The sequence below is a fragment of the Mustela putorius genome, unplaced genomic scaffold, assembly GCF_011764305.1.
Source record: "Mustela putorius furo isolate JIRA1106 unplaced genomic scaffold, ASM1176430v1.1 tig00000253_pilon_pilon_pilon, whole genome shotgun sequence".
Classification (NCBI taxonomy): Eukaryota; Metazoa; Chordata; class Mammalia; order Carnivora; family Mustelidae; genus Mustela; species Mustela putorius.
The window spans coordinates 4,983,730-5,000,278 of NW_025421329.1; the positions used below are offsets into that span (position 1 = coordinate 4,983,730).

The 16,549-nt window shown below is 41.4% G+C and overlaps 1 protein-coding gene and 1 pseudogene across 5 annotated transcripts in view; both read right to left on the reverse strand.

Annotated features, from left to right (window-relative positions):
- DZANK1 (double zinc ribbon and ankyrin repeat domains 1) overlaps nucleotides 1–16,534 on the reverse strand; it is a 64,549-nt gene extending 48,015 nt beyond the window's left edge. For 2 of the 5 annotated variants that reach the window (XM_013057068.2, XM_004754156.3), the window contains exons 1-4: nucleotides 14,294–15,518; nucleotides 13,641–13,757; nucleotides 9,413–9,566; nucleotides 7–121 (exon numbers count right to left, since the gene is read on the reverse strand). In XM_013057068.2, the coding sequence (XP_012912522.1) occupies nucleotides 7–121; nucleotides 9,413–9,566; nucleotides 13,641–13,749 (378 nt within the window). In that variant the 5' untranslated portion in view covers nucleotides 13,750–13,757; nucleotides 14,294–15,518. The other 3 variants (XM_004754158.3, XM_004754162.3, XM_004754157.3) reach the window with 3 other exon arrangements.
- Nucleotides 8,992–9,154, reverse strand: LOC123391611 (annotated as a pseudogene).
- Nucleotides 16,535–16,549: the final 15 nt, after the last annotated feature.

The following is a 16,549-nucleotide window of genomic DNA, read 5'->3' on the forward strand; positions in this document are numbered from 1 at the left end:
ACTTGCTTGCTTGGAAGAATCTTTGAGGACATTTCCAAAATGGTTTTCTGAAGAAACTGTATTCGCTGGTTCGCAGCCCACCTGAAACACCTTTGTTACAATGCCACTCTGTCTGCAGTCCCTGAAAATAGAAAAAGTGTTACATGAAGTTTCCAAGAAAAGATAGCCCTCTTGAATAACCACACTGCCAGCCACACCACTTGATAAAGAACCAGGCCACTGGGTGCCTGGGTGGCTCAGTGGGTTAAAACCTCTGCCTTTGGCTCAGTTCATGATCTCAGGTCCTGGGCTCAAGCCCCGCATCAGGCTCTCTGCTCAGCAGGGAGCCTACTTCCCCCCTCTTTCTCTGCCTGCCTCTCTGCCTACTTGTGATCTCTGTCTGTCAAATAAATAAATATAATCTTAAAAAAAAAAAAAAAAGAACCAGGCCACTGCTATCTTCAACCCCCACCTCCCCACCCCATCTCATGCCCACCAGACTTCTTGGTTGGTTTCCATAAATTACCATTTGGGCCCCTTGTTTGTTTGCTTTTGTATTCCCAAGCTTCAAATTCCTGCTCTTATGTTTTAAATTAACCAATAAAGAGTGAGACCAAGAGACCCTAGGCCCCCACCCTCAACCCCAATAGAAGCAGCATCCCAGGCCCATACATTCTCTCTACTGGTGACCTTGCTGTGTGGTCCCAGGTATGCTACATAATTTCCAGGACTTGTAAGTAATAAACCTTGTCTCTAAGAGTTTTCTTTCTTTTTTTTTTTTATAAAGAATTTATTTATTTATTTGACAGAGAGAGATCACAAGCAGCCAGAGAGAGAAAGAGAGGAGGAAGCAGGCTCCCCGCTGAACAGAGAGCCCGATGCGGGACTCGATCCCAGAACCCTGGGATCGTGATCTGAGCCAAAGGCAGAGGCTTAACCCACTGAGCCACCCAGGCGCCCACTCTAAGAGTTTTCTGATGGTTCCTGCTGAGGATGTCTTACAACCATGATAAGAACCACAAGGGCCAGTCCAGCCACAACACTGGTTACTGATGGGCCAAGGCCAGCCTATGACAGTCTTCATGTGTACATATTTTCATTTCTCTTGAATAGATATGCAGGAGTGGAATTGCTGGGTCAAGTGTATCTCTAACTTTTTAGAAACGGCTAAACTGTGGTTGTTCCATTTTACATTCCCACCAGTATTATTTGAAGGTTCCAGTTTCTCCATATACTCATCAACATTTGATATTGTCAGCCTTTTTTGGTCACCTGTACTCTTGATTATGTTCTCTGTAGGCATTTGCTTCTGCTGTGTCCCTAGAATATTGGGACATAGGCTTGTCTGTTGTAACACAAAATCAAAATAATAGTGGCTTAAACTAGAGAGAATTAACAGGGTGTAATCAGATCAGAGCTGGTACATAGGTGCCATGGTGATGGGTGCATGGTGTCAAGTTTCTTTCTCATTACTCCATCTCTAAGACCTTGAACTTGTCTTCATGAGCCAACATGGCTGACCACATCCACATTCCAGCTAGCAGGAAGCAGGGCCCACCTCTTCCCTTTAAGGGCACAATCTAGAAGTTGCACACACCATTTCACATACATCTCACTGGCCACACCTGGCTCTGGCCAGTTGCAAGGAGGATTGGGAAATATCTTTCTTCCAGGCAAACACGTGTCCAACTAAAAATCATGGGTTCTGTCATTCTAGAAAAAGGGAAACACAGATACTGAGGGCCAGCCAACAGCCTCCAATGATCATCATGACCATGAATCAAATTTAACATTTTTAACTCTCATGCCCACTAATTCGTGTCGAAAGCTCATAGCTGGAACACAGGTGATTGTGTGCATTTTATTCTGCCCAGGCACTTAACTCTTTTTCCATTTCCATTCTCTTCTTTCTTTTGTGTTCTCTGTCTGCTTTACTCTTGCTGATTTTCATATTGGTCTCTGATACATTTCATGTTTCATTAGCCTTTCGTTTGCAATTTCTCAGATCTCTTATTTGCCAGTTTTTTAATGTTTCTTAAAAATTTTGAAGCTTTGGGACACCTGGGTGGCTCAGTTGGTTGGACGACTGCCTTCGGCTCAGGTCATGATCCCGGAGTCCCGAGATCGAGTCCCGCATCAGGCTCCCAGCTCCATGGGGAGTCTGCTTCGCTCTCTGACCTTCTCCTCGTTCATGCTCTCTCTCACTGTCTCTCTCTCAAATAAATAAATAAAATCTTAAAAAAAATTTTTTTTGAGGGCGCCTGGGTGGCTCAGTGGGTTGAGCCACTGCCTTCGGCTCAGGTCATGATCTCAGGGTCCTGGGATCGAGTCCCGCATCGGGCTCTCTGCTCAGCAGGGAGCCTGCTTCCTCCTCTCTCTCTGCCTGCCTCTCTGCCTACTTGTAATCTCTGTCAAATAAATAAATAAAAATTTAAAAAAAAAATTTTTTTTGAAGCTTTAAGTAAAAAAGTACCCCAAAATGCTTTAGATTCTTTGATCAAGTAAATATTTATAAATGCATAAACATCAATTACAAAACAGAGAAATATTTAACATTAAGCAATAAAGAAGTTTCAAACTACATTTCTAGAAGAAAAAAAATGATCAGAAATACACAATTCATCTCAATGGCACTATCTATCAGTGTGTAACAATATTTAAAAACTGCATGTTCACTGGAGTGATTTACAGGTGGCTAACCTTTGGGGAAGCACACGTGTTTTGCCTTCTTTTGTTTTGTTCAGTTTTACAGTTACAGATATCTGGCTGCAGATACAAAGGATCTTTTAGATGATATGCTTATTTAACTCATTCACCTCAACATCCATCTAAATGTTCATCTTTGGTCCCAGGTCCGCCATCCAAGCTACAGCTGTCTTCCTTGCTAGCACACTTCCTGGACACCACAAATATCTCCATCCAGGGATCCTTCAAATCCTGGATAATGATGGGGCTCCCTGAAATGTGCGCTTCTAGTCCCACCATCACACTGAACAGAAGCCTGACTCCCATCCACTTGCTCTACTCCTGGAAGGTACAGGTCATCTCCCCAACCATAGCTGGTCCCTTCCACGGGGACAAAGCAAGGGCTCTCACCCATGGACTTGTTCCCTCCATGAGGAGCCCAGACACTAGCTTCAACTGCCAGCTAAGTAGAAGGATTTCCTGACTGCGATATCAAAAAAGGTTTAAGTTTGGGGTTGGAGCTAGAAATCATATTCTGCCCAAATCTCATTTAAATACACAGAAATTTTGCTAGGATCGATATCAGAGGTCTTAAATATGTATCTTTAGGAATAGCAATAATAAGGTACATTTGACATAAAAAAAAATATGTGTAGCTCTATCCCCATAAGATTACTATCCTCTCAATAAAATAGCAGAATTACTTGGATGATTCTAAGAGTTAAGAAGCTGGGTCTGTAAGAATTCTGCAACTTATCCAGGCTTCTCAATCTACTGAGAATTACCAGAATTTTAGGCTAGATAATACTTTGCTGTGGGAGCTGTCCAGGGCATAAGATGTTTAGCAACATCCTTGACCTCCACCAAACAGATGCTACTAGCACTCTGCCACTTCCAGATGTGATAGCCAAAAAATATGTTTCCAGGCATGACCAAATGTCCCCTTTGGAGCAAAATTATGCCCAACTGAGAACCTTTGGTTTAGGAACATGAAGGAATTGAGTAGAACCTACTCACTCAGGCAGGCATTGGTTTTTCAAATACAAGGCATGCCCTTTGAGTTGAGTCACACAACAGCAACCTGTTAGCCCCTTTGTTAGGAATGTGAATAACAACAAACAACAATAATAACAGCTATTACATGTGCAATGCCAAGTGTATCTGAAGTGTATTACCTCTGATTTTCACAATGGCTACCAACTCAGTTTTATTAACCTCATTTAACAAATGAGACAACTGAGAATCAAAACTTATTCCAGTTAGTAAGTTCCTCTTATTCAAAGAGGAGCAAGAGAACTGGGATTAAAGTCCAGATCTGAAGGCCAGCAAACTCCATCCTCTGCTCTACACTCCAAATTACCCATCTCAAAGCAGTGCTCTTCTTGCCTTTGTCGCTGCTTATGGAGATGGCATCTGCATCTTTCCTCCATACCTTATATATGGCTGCAGATGGATGCCCGTGAGATGCCCTGCTAAACTGCCAATCAGTTTACTTTATTAACCATTGTTGTAAAACTGGAAAGTTCCCCATGAAAGAAAATGATTGTTCTCAGGGAAATCTGACTCCCCCCAAATATCTACCTTCGGTTTGAGACAGTTTTCTTTTCTTTTCTTTTTTTTTTTTTGAGACAGCTTTTACCTCAGCCCAGATCAATTTATCTTGACCACCATATAAAGTAATTGACAAAGAAGGAAGAACCACACAAGTTCATTGCCAAATCACTATAAAATGATGATATCAAAGAGAGGAAGTTCCTGAACAGAAAGTGGCTTTTTTTTAAAAAAAGATTTTATTTATTTTTTTATGTATTTGACAGAGAGAGACACAGTGAGAGAGGGAACACAATCAGGGGGACTAGGAGAGAGAAAGCAGGCTTCCCGCCGAGCGGGGGGCCCGATGTGGGGCTCGATTCCAGGATTCTGAGATCATGACCCAAGCCAAAGGCAGATGCCCAACGACTGAGCCACCCAGGTGCCCCAGAAAGGCGGCTTTTAAAGAAACAAGACAGATGTCAGAAAGTTTACAGACGCTGACTGGACCAGCAATATGGACCATCAAAACCCAACACCCAGAGTGCCTGGGTGTCTCATTTGGTTAAGCGTCTGATTCTTAATCTCAGCTCAAGTCTTGACCTCAGGATTGTGAGTTCAAGCCCCGCACTGGGCTCCATGCTGGGTGTGGAGCCTACTTAAACAAAACAAGATAAAACAAAACAACCCCAACACCCACTCCCACTTGCTGAAATGTTCCCAAGTTTCCCGCCCCTCCCATTCATCTGTGTTCTTTACTGACCATGCTCTGATGTGAAAATTCATGTACATATATTTGGACCCATGAAAGCGCACATATGAGTGTCCTTATTCCTTTTTTTTCATTCTAGGATATCATATTTTAATAAAAATATATTTCCCAAAAAGTGGTATTGGCCAAATCTCTTTAAATGGAAACATCTTTTTTTCCCCATTAATGTGTCAGTTGCCACCCTTGGTTGCATATTGGAATTATCAGGAAATATGGGTGGCTCAGGTCATGATCTTAGGGTCCTGGGATCAAGCCCCGCATTGCGCTCTCTGCTCAGCGGGGAGCCTGTTTCTCCCTCTCTCTCTGCCCGCTGCTCTGCCTACTTGTGATCTTTCTCTCTGTGTGTTAAACAAATAAATAAAATCTTTAAAAAAAATACTGATGCCTGGGTCCCATCCCAAGACATTGTTATTTAGTTGGTCTGGAGTGTACATGACCTGGGCATGGAGATTCTGCAAAGCTCCCTGGGTAATTCTATAGGGACATGTGGTAGAATGTTACAATCACAGTCCCTGAGGCATTATGTCTTCTATCTGCACCCCCTGATGCCCTTGTGCCCTTGCAGAATCCCCTCATATATTGATCTTGGGGGTTGCCAAGTGACTTGCTTTGGCCAGTGAAACATTAACAATTATGACATGAACAGAGACTAGAAAAAACACCTGCATATCCAGGCTTGCCCTTTCTCTTACAGCTTTTGGAAATGAATGAAAAAGCTCAAGTGACCCAGCTGAGACCCAAGGCTCAGCCAACCACCAGCACCAACCACCAGAAAAGTGACTCAAGCTTTCTTAGACTCTCCAGCTCAAGGTGACCAAAAAAAAATGTAGCCAGGTCAGGGACCTCAGGAAAGACTAAGAGAACAAGTGCCCAGCTGAATGTATACCAAAATGCTGACACACAGAATAATGAGCAAATGAATGATTGTTCAAACTTTTAAGACACTAAACGTCAGGGGGAAAAAAAAAGACACTAAATGTCAGGGTGATTGGTTATACAGCAATAGCCAACTGATTCAGCAGCCAAGGTTGAGAAGCACTGGTTACATGATAATTTCAGAGACTCTTATTACAAAAGCAGAGCTCACTGTTAAATTTTGGAAACTACAAAAATTATCAACCCAAACAACGCAAACCATGACTGAATCACCAGAGGCAATGAAATGCTAAAGTTGGGTTTGTTGTTTTGTTTCCAAATCATTTAATCATGAGAACGAAACAAAAATCAGATAAAGAGATAAACCATAAGAGATTCTTAATCATAGGAAACAGAGTGTTGCTGGAGGGGAGGGGAGGGGGACAGGGTAACTGTGTGATGGGCATTATGGAGGGCATGTGATGAAATGAGCACTGGGTATTATACAGGACTGATGAATCACTGAACTCTACCTCTGAAACTAATAATACATTATATGTTAATTAATTAAATTTAAATTAAAAAAAATTTTTTTAAAGGAAAGCTTACAATAGAAATGAATTACATGTCAGTACCTTTTCCAAACTGAGCTGGGGCAGAAAGAGACTGAGGGGCTGCCCCTCAATCTGACCCCTTTGAAACAAAGACATCCACAATGTCCCTGGCCATCTGGCTCAGGGAAGAAGACAGCTGGCTCCGCGCAATGAGCACTCTTTGCCCACCACTCACTCCCTCCTGGACGCCTCTGGTAGTGCCCTTCTTCAGTTCTCTCCTGACACATTTTGAAGAATCTTTAAAAAAAAATTTATTTAACAAAGTGGGAGACAGTGGGAAAGCACAAGCAGGGGGAGCGGCAGGCAGAGGGAGAGGGAGAAGCAGGCTCCCTGCCCAGCAAGGAGCCCAACAGAGCTAGATCCCAGGACCATGGGATCATGACCTGAGCCTAAGGCAAATGCTTAACGGACTGAGCCACCCAGGTGCCCCATGCCGACAAATTATTAAACAATGTCAAAATACTATAGTGCACTCATATATCCTAACTTGTTTTCACTTGAATCATAAATATTTCCCCAAATCATTCAAAATTTCATGACCATATTTTTCCTCTTAAAATACTAGTGGCCTTTAATTGTTAACACTCCCATTTCAAAGCCTTTTCTCCTCATTAAGAAATTAATTACTGGGGCGCCTGGGTGGCTCAGTGGGTTAAAGCCTCTGCCTTCGGCTCGGGTCATGATCCTGGGGTCCTGGGATCGAGCCCCGCATTGGGCTCTCTGCTTGGCGGGGAGCCTTCTTCCCCCTCCTCATCTCTGCCTGCCTCTGCCTACTTGTGATCTCTCTCTCTCTGTCAAATAAATAAATAAAATCTTAAAAAAAAAATAAAGAAATTAATTACTGTAGGTACCTAGAAAAGGGCTTGAACGAAGCAGTATAATTTCCATAAAGAAAACTTACTGCATTTAAATTCACTTAAAATGAAATTTAAATTCATTTAAATGCATTCAAGCACAAATTTTTCTGTCTTGAAGACAGAAAAAATTTTTTACATAAATACTTTCCCTGACCTGAGCATACCTGAACTACTAAGTGTGCTTTCGGTACAGAGCAAGATGGTGAGAAGCATAAAGAGTGACCTTATTTTAGATGTTTTTAAAAGCTCTGTTAACTCCTACGAATTACATAGTTAGTAATTATTACTTCATTTTATTACTACCTGTAAATTATAAAAAGGCCTGCCTTACAGCATTAGGCACAAAGTATTTTGTTTATTTTTCATAACTGAGATGATTGTTTTGACAGAAGTGGTTCAACAAGTGAAAGCTGATTTTTTCTAGTCTTTAATAAAGAATGATAATGTGTATTAGCACTTTTGTTTGTTTTATTTTTATTCTTATTTTTTAAAACTTTCAGATGCCAAAGCTGTCATCTGCATTTTTTTTTTTTTTTTTTTTTTTTTTTTTAAAAGATTTTATTTATTTATCAGAGAGAGAGAGGGGGAGAGAGCGAGCACAGGCAGACAGAATGGCAGGCAGAGGCAGAGGGAGAAGCAGGCTCCCTGCTGAGCAAGGAGCCCAATGTGGGACTCGATCCCAGGACGCTGGGATCATGACCTGAGCCGAAGGCAGCTGCTTAACCAACTGAGCCACCCAGGCGTCCCTGTCATCTGCATCTTTTTTTTTTTTTTTTTTTTTTTTGAGAGAGAGAGAGAGAAGCAGACTCCCTGCTGAGCAGAGAGCCCGACGCGGGGACTCGATCCCAGAACCCCGAGATCATGACCTGAGCAGAAGGCAGCGGCTTAACCCACTGAGCCACCCAGGCCGCCCTGTCATCTGCATCTTAATCTCACAAAACAAACTGAGGATTGCCGGTGGTAGGGGGTAGGGAGAGGGAAGTGGGGCTTTGGACATTGGGGAGGGTATGTGCTATGGTGAGTGCTGTGAAGTGTGTAAGCCTGGTGATTCACAGACATGTACCCCTGGGGCTAATAATACATCATATGTTAATTAAAAAAAAAGAATTTCTAATTCTCCTCAAAAGCTATGCAGCACCTCAGCCACCAGGGGGAGCCTGGAGAGACACTGCGCCCCCCCCACCCCCCCCCCCCCCCCCCCCCCCCCCCCCCCCCCGCCAAGTGCCTGCTCCAAGTCAGGTTTTGGTTTGGGGCTTAAAAGTGTTCAAAAAATGTGGCTAAACCTGTCTTGCTGTGTGGAATAATTCCTCTATCTCAGACGCACAGACGTGCAAAGTACTTGAGTCTTTTTCTCCACAACACCCAGTTTTCAAATTGAGTGGTATCTCTATATTTCAAAACTCTAAAAAGAAAAAAAATTTTTTTAATTAAAAAAAAAAACCTCTCTGCTGGCTAACTGAAAATAATTTAAAAAAATAATAATAATTTTTTAAGAAAGAGTCTCTGAGGCTATGTCTCTGTCAAATAAATAAATAAAATCTTCAAAAATATATTTAAAAAGAAAGGACAAAGAAACAAATAAAGGAGCTAAGTCCAACAAATTAAAATGACAGTAGCCATAAAGGTCGATTAAGTGAAAACAAAACATAACAGAATGATGGTAGTGATTGAAGGTCATGTCCTATGGAATAAAAGGACCATCTACTAAAAACAATATTTTCTTCACAGCCAGATGAATCACTTCAAAGGTCCCAAGCCCTGAAAAGGCTCTTCCTTCCCAAAATCCCAATGTGGAATTCAATTAGCAATAATCGCGCCTCGGATAAACCTCATCGGCTACCATACTGCCACTGCGCAAAGCTCCAATGTGGAATTCAAAAGAAAAACAGTATATACATAGGACCTCATCAAGCTGCACTCTCGTGATTTGTGCACTTTACCATAGAACTGGGTAAAAGACAAACAAAACCCTGAAGTTATAGATATATGTTGAAATTAAAATAACTTTGCCTTGAATGCCCTTCTAATACTGCACTTGTTCTCACAGGAAGAAATAAATAAAATCAAAATGTAATGTCATTGTATTACCAATTATTTTCATCACCATGCTCTTAACTTACTTAGAGACTGCAACAGCTTTAACTTGTATTTTTCCATCAGGCAGAGTGATAGGCTTCGTGTACTTATATGTATTATTTTCACCATAACCAATTCTCTTTAGAAATTCAGGTTTGCTGCCATCCAGGGTATAATATATGATAACATCAGGAGTGTCTGAAAAACCCAAAGCAGGTAACTGTAATTAACACTAAAGTAGCACAGTCTCTGATGAATAATGTTTGTGGGTCAGTTAATTAATGAGATTTTTTTAATATATCATAGGAATGAATAACAGTAAGTAGCAATAAGTGAGTTCTTACTCCGTGCCAGGCACTGTGTCTTATATGAATTAGCTCCCCGCATGTGTACAACCCTATTTGACAGGTCCCATTTTATACCCACGGTGTAAATGAGGAAACTGAGTCCCAGAGAGGTTAAGGATGTTGCTTGGTTAACAGTACAGTTGTGGTTTCACTTTGGCTATGGATACAGAGCCCATGCTCTTGAACCACTGTGCTATTGTGCCACTCCAATAAGGCACTGATGCAAAAAGAGCAGGGCTCAGTTTTAAGAATACAATACCCCTTTATTTTTTTTTTAAAGATTTTATTTATTTATTTGACAGACAGAGATCACAAGTAGACAGAGAGGCAGGCACAGAGAGAGGAGGAAGCAGGCTCCCTGCCGAGCAGAGAGCCCGATGCGGGGCTCAATCCCAGGACCCTGGGATCATGACCTGAGCCGAAGGCAGGGGCTTTAACCCACCGAGCCACCCAGGCGCCCCAGCCCCTTTAGAAAGCAAAAGCTAGGGGCACCTGGGTGGCTCAGTGGGTTAAGCCTCTGCCTTCAGCTCAGGTCACGGTCTCAGGGTCCTGGGATTGAGCCCCACATCAGGCTCTCTGCTCAGCAGGGAGCCTACTTCCCCCCTCTCTCTGCCTGCCTCTCTGCCTACTTGTGACTTCTGTCAAACAAATAAAATCTTAAAAAAATGTTTTTTAAAAAGAAATCTTTTTATTATATTTTATTTTAACCTTGTAAATAATTCCCATACTTCCTGGAAAAATTTAAAAGGTAATAAACTCATACAATTCAAGGTTCAAAAGGTAAGGAAAGTTTGCTAAGAGAGGAGATCTTAAAAGTTCTCATCAAAAGAAAAAAACCTAACTATTGGTGATAGACAGCAACTACTTAATTGTGGGAATGACTTTGCAATACATATAAATAACAAATCATTACACTGTACATATGAAACTAACATAAAGTTATACATTAATTATATCTCAATTTTTTTTAAAAAGTCAAAAAAGAATTTATAATTAAAACCCTCTCCTACCCCTGACATCAATCAGATGGCCAAAGGCAATCAGTGGTGTCTTGAGTATCCTTCCAAAAATATTTTATATCCATACACGCATGTTATATTCTTATTTTCCCCTCTCTTATAATACAAATGGTGACATAACATATCCTGTTCCACCACATCTTTTTTCATTGAACAGTATTACCTTGGCTACTGTACTATACTGCTATACAGGGTGTCCTCACTCTTTGTTATGCCTGTATTGGGTTCTGTCCTTAGATAAAGGAACCAATACTTAACCAATCCCCTACAGATGAATATTTAGGCTCTTTTTCTTTATCTTTCTTTTTTCCTTTTGCCATCAGAAGCACCACAACGAATATCTTTGCATAAAGTTCTTTTAATACCTGCAAAATATGTAGAACTAGTACTGCTCAGTCAAAAGATACATGCATTTGTAATTTTAGATTATAGGGTCAAACTTCCCTTCACGGACACTGAAACAATTTACACTATTACCAGCAACTCATGAAAATGCCTGTCCACCCATAGTCACCCCTATAGTGTTTTATTAATTCTTCTCCTATTTTTGCCATCTCCTAGGTGTAAAAGCAAAAAACCACAACAAAAAAAAAACCTGATAGTTTTAACTCACATTTCTTATATTTTTGAGTAAGATTCATTCATCCAGTCAACAAATATTAATTAAGTACCTATTCTGTGCCAGACATTGTTCTAGGCACTGGGGAATATGCCAGTGACAAAGACCCAGCTCTCAGGGAGCCTCTATTTTAGGAAGGACATACAAACAGGTATATGTGTGATATCAAGTGGTGACTAAATACCATGGAGTAAATAAAGCAGGGGATAAGGTCTGCGCTGTAAGTAGATAAACGGATGGCCAGGTATATATTTCCCTATGTTTAAAAGACATTTATATTTCCTTTTCTATAAAATGTCCTTTCATATCTTTTGCCTACTTTTCTATTGGGTCACTATTCTTCTTGTTATTGAATTGTAGAACCTATTTATTTATCTGTTTATTTATTTAGAAGGTTTTATTTATTTATTTGAGAAAGAATGGGTGCACACATGAGTGGAGGGATGGGCAGAGGGAGAGGAGCAGCAGACTTCTCACTGAACACGGGCCCTACACTGGGCTCTATCCCAGGAAACCAGAGATCATGACCTAAGCCAAGTTAGACACTCAATCTACTGAGCCACCCAGGTGCCTGGAACCTCGTTATTTAGTAAACATTTTAAATATTAGGGAATTTAGATACTCTATCATTCGTTTCATCATTTGTCAGTAATAACCCACCTTCTCCCAAGAGTTATGGACACATTTATTAAAATTTGTATTCTGATTTGAGAATTGTTTTTAAAATTTTTATTTATTTGATAGAGAGATCACAACTAGGTAGGCAGAGAGAGAGGGAAGCAGGCCCCCTGCTGAGCAGAGAACCCAATGCAGGGCTCGATCCCAGGACCCTGAGATCATGACCCGAGCTGAAGGCAGAGGCTTAACCCACTGAGCCACCCATATGCCCCAGATTAGAGAATTTTTTTTAAGATTTTATTTATTTATTTGACAGAGAGAGAGAAAGCACAAGCAAGGGGAGCTGCAGGCAGAGGGGGAGGGAAAAGCAGGTTCCCTGATGAGCAAGGAGCCCGATGCAGGGCTCAATCCCAGCTTGAGCGAAAGCAGACACCCAACTGGCTGAACTACCCAGGTGCCCCTGGTTTGAGAATTTTTTAAAATAATACTAGCTTTTAAGATAAAGGGAGATATAGTATATTATATTCTTACTTGGAATTTGTCTAGGAAGCACAGGGGTCACCAGAAATACAGATAAATAGATTTTACACATTAACTATCAAAATATATAATTGGAATTTCAAAGCCTTTTTAAACAAGTATTTGTTCATATGTTTTATCTATACAACTTTCCTGAGGCACCCAGCTGGGTCAGTCAATAGAATATGCGACTTTTGATCTCAGGGTCGAGTTTAATCCCCACTAGGGACACAGAGATTAAGGAAAAAAAAAAAAAGCTTTCTCAGGGCGCCTGGGTGGCTCAGTGGGTTAAAGCCTCTGTCTTCGGTTCAGGTAATGATTCAAGGGTCCTGGGATCGAGCCCCACATTGGACTCTCTGCTCATCAGGGAGCCTGCTTCCCTTCTTCTCTCTCTGTCTGCCTCTCTGCCTACTTGTGATCTCTGTCTGCCAAATAAATAAATAAAATCTTTTTAAAAAAGCTTTCTCTTCTCATGTTAATTATATACATATGTGTGTATATAGATAGATATATATGTGTGTACATATATGTATATATGTGTGTATATGTATATATAAATTCCCATTATTACCAGGAAATATATTCACTGCTTTCTTTCTGTAATAATAGTTAAGATTTATTTTGGCATTACTATGTGCCAGACGCTGTGTACCTCACATAACGTGTCAAGTTCATTTTATCCTCACAGTGGCTCCAAATGGCAGACATTATGCTCACTAACAATGAGAAAACTGAGACTCAGAAAGGCCAAGTGATGTATCATTAGAAGTTGTCCACAGCAGGATTTAATCCCCAGCACGTCTGACTGGAAAGCCTGTGTTAGTAGGTCAAATTACTATCCCAGCAAAATAATGAGAATCCTGGGAAAGTCCCAGTTAAGAACCAGGACATTTTACCTTGGCTAATGTGAATCAAGGCATTGCTGCAATTATCTACTAATGCAAATGAAATGGTCAAAGCCAACTGCTTTCATCTAAAAATATACCACTCTATAAACCACCAAGTACCACACTGTTTCAAATTTTGGAACTTTTACAAAATTCCCAAGGTCCTAATTGTAGAAAACAGGCAAAGTGAAAAATTAACAACCCAAGGAACCTAAAGAATATGGCAGTTATTTTACATGCTTTCAGGTACATTTGATTCTTACCAGATTTCATTTCCAAAAGTGTATTGTTATCAATTTCATGGTTGGCTCTTCCGGGGGGAGGCACTCGCAATGGTATGATCTGAGGGACACACACTGAGCCTGCAGTCATCTTCCCTCCTTACATTAAAAAAAGTAAAGGAAAATAAATTCCAATAGGCATCTTTTTTAACACAAAAGTTAAAGAGAAGTACGTGGTTTAAATACAGCAAAACTAGTAAAAAACTAAAGAGAATGTCATCAAAAACATTATTTAATTTTTAATTCAAATAATTATTGTTTCAGCTGCATTTCTGCTGTTGAGGGCTTATATGGGATTTTGATTATCTAAACACTTACCTCACTTCTAAGAAAACAGAATGAAAGAATGGGATGGGGAAATAAAATTATTTTAAATGAACAAATTAGATGAATACAACAGTCCCCTCCCCCATTTCCACAGGGGAAATGTTCAAGACCCCCAATGGAGGCTTGAAACGACAGATATTACCAAACCCTATACTGTTTTTTCCTATACATATACACCTATGGTAAAGTTTAATTCATAAATTAGGCACAGTAAGAGATTAACAACAATAATAAAACAGAACAATTAAAATAGCATTCTGTAAATTTTTGTAAATGCGGTCTCTCTCAAAATATTGTACTATACTCACCCTTCTTGTGATGATGTGAGATGACAAAATGCTTCCGTGATGAGATGAAGTGAGGTGAATGACCTAGACACTGTGATGTGACATTAGGCTACCACTGACCTTCTGCCATCAGAAAGAGGATCATCTGCTTCTAGGCCCCAGTTGACTGCAGGTAAGAGTAACCATGGAAAGCAAAACTGCAGATAAGGGGAGACTACTATCTATCAGAACAGAGACCATCACTACTGATCTGATCTGAGCTTCCCCGTAATCATTATCACCCTTTCTTGCCTTTTGTTAACATGCCACCTCTCTTGACTTCAGGGTAAGTCATCACCCAAGAGGAACAGAAGTATGTGGCATGAAATGTTCATTTAGAGCCAACTCCCTTGGGAAAGCTCTAAGTCCAAGGCCCTGCTGTTGTTGCGAAGTGGTTCTTGCATTAGAAAGCTGCAAAGAAATTTTAGAAGGATGGCAGAGTACCAGGCTTCAGCTGAAAGAAAGTCGGCACAGATATAAACAGTGAGCAACAAACAAAAAGACTCCCACTCCATCTCTTGTATTTATAAATAATCAAGTACAAGTAGGGAGGCCTTACTGATCTTTTTCGGTGGGATGGAGTATAATTCTTAATGCATAAAGGATATGGGGAGGGAACAACCCTCACATTTTTGTGTGGCTTTTTCAAATTTCAGTGGTATGGATTCATAATTTTCACTCAGTTATAATCTATATGTTCATCCTATTTTTATAGTGTACTTCTTGTACCCTCCCTCTTTTATTTACAGTTTTCCACATACTTATATAATCTTATTTATCATTTTGTGGTTGGGCATTTAGACTATTACTAGTTTCTTTTTCGTTTTGGTCTGTTCAATTCTAAATGCTGCTCTGGGGGGTGCCTGGTTGGCTCAGTCATTAAGCATCTGCCTTGGGCTCAAATCATGATCCCAGATCCTGGGATAGAGCCCTGCCTCAATCTCCCTGCTCAGCAGAAGGCCTGCTTCTCCCTCTCCCACTCCCCCTTCTTGTATTCCCCTTCTTTCTGTCTCTCTCTCTCTCTCAGTCAAATAAATAAATAAAATCTTTAAAAAATAATGTTGCTCTGAAGAACTTCTGGTTTGAATTTTGTCCCAGACTACATTCCCTAAAATCGGATAACTAAATTTAAGAAGGGACTTTATTTTTTTTTTAAGATTTTTATTTATTTATTTGACAGACAGAGATTACAAGTAGACAGAGAAGCAGGCAGAAAGAGAGGAAGGGAAGCAGGCCCCCTGCTGAGCAGAGAGCCCGATGTGGGACTCGATCCCAGGACCCTGAGATCATGACCTGAGCCGAAGGCAGCGGCTTAACCCACTGAGCCACCCAGGCGCCCCAAGAAGGGACTTTAATGCCTGGTTGGATAGTTCCAGATCAGAGGCTAAGAATTTAAATTGCAGATACTGATTCTAGAGTAATAGCCTCTACAGAAGGATGGCTGGACTCCGGGAAGGGGGAGGGAGGGAAGAAGGAGGTGCTATTCCTCATTTTTCCATTTAAGTAAGAGGCAGTTAAAATTAAAATAGCTGAGGGGCTCCTGGGTAGCTGAACGGGATAAGCTTCTGCCTTCGGCTCAGGTCATGATCTCAAGGTCCTGGAATCGAGCCCCATGCAGGGAGCCCGCTTCACCCTCTCTCTGCCCGCCTTTCTGACTACCTGTGATCTCTGTCTGTCAAATAAATAAATAAACTCTTTACATATATAAAAAATTAAAATAGCTGAAAAATTAATCCAAAAAAATTGGGGAGTCATACCCACTGCAATTAGGAGCTACCTTTGGGAGGCTAGGGCGGCCAGTGGGCCCAGGCGAGGAGGATCAAGACGTAGACCGACATGCTAGGTCCACATGGCAGTCTGAAATCAATGGCACCCTTAACCCCCCAACTCTTTCCATCAATACCGCCCCCTCGCCTCCCGGATCCGGAACCCCTTCCGGTCCCTGTCCCTGTCCATCAGGGGCAAATAAGGGCGCCCGCTTCCTTTCAGCTGGAGTGAGGGAGCCCTTTCTCCGCCGCCCCCCTCCTCCTCTAGCCACCGGGACCTGGATTGGGGCCCCGAGATACCGCCACGGTCCCCAGTCAGGAAGCCCACCTCTCACCTCCTCTTGTCCTCTCCAAGGCCGCCTCCTGGGTTTCCACAGACGCTGGGAATCGGGGTCCGCCCACGAGAGCCGAGCAGGTGATTGGCGGACACGGACTTCCTAGCAACCAGCTCCGCCCCTGCCGCTAGGCCCAG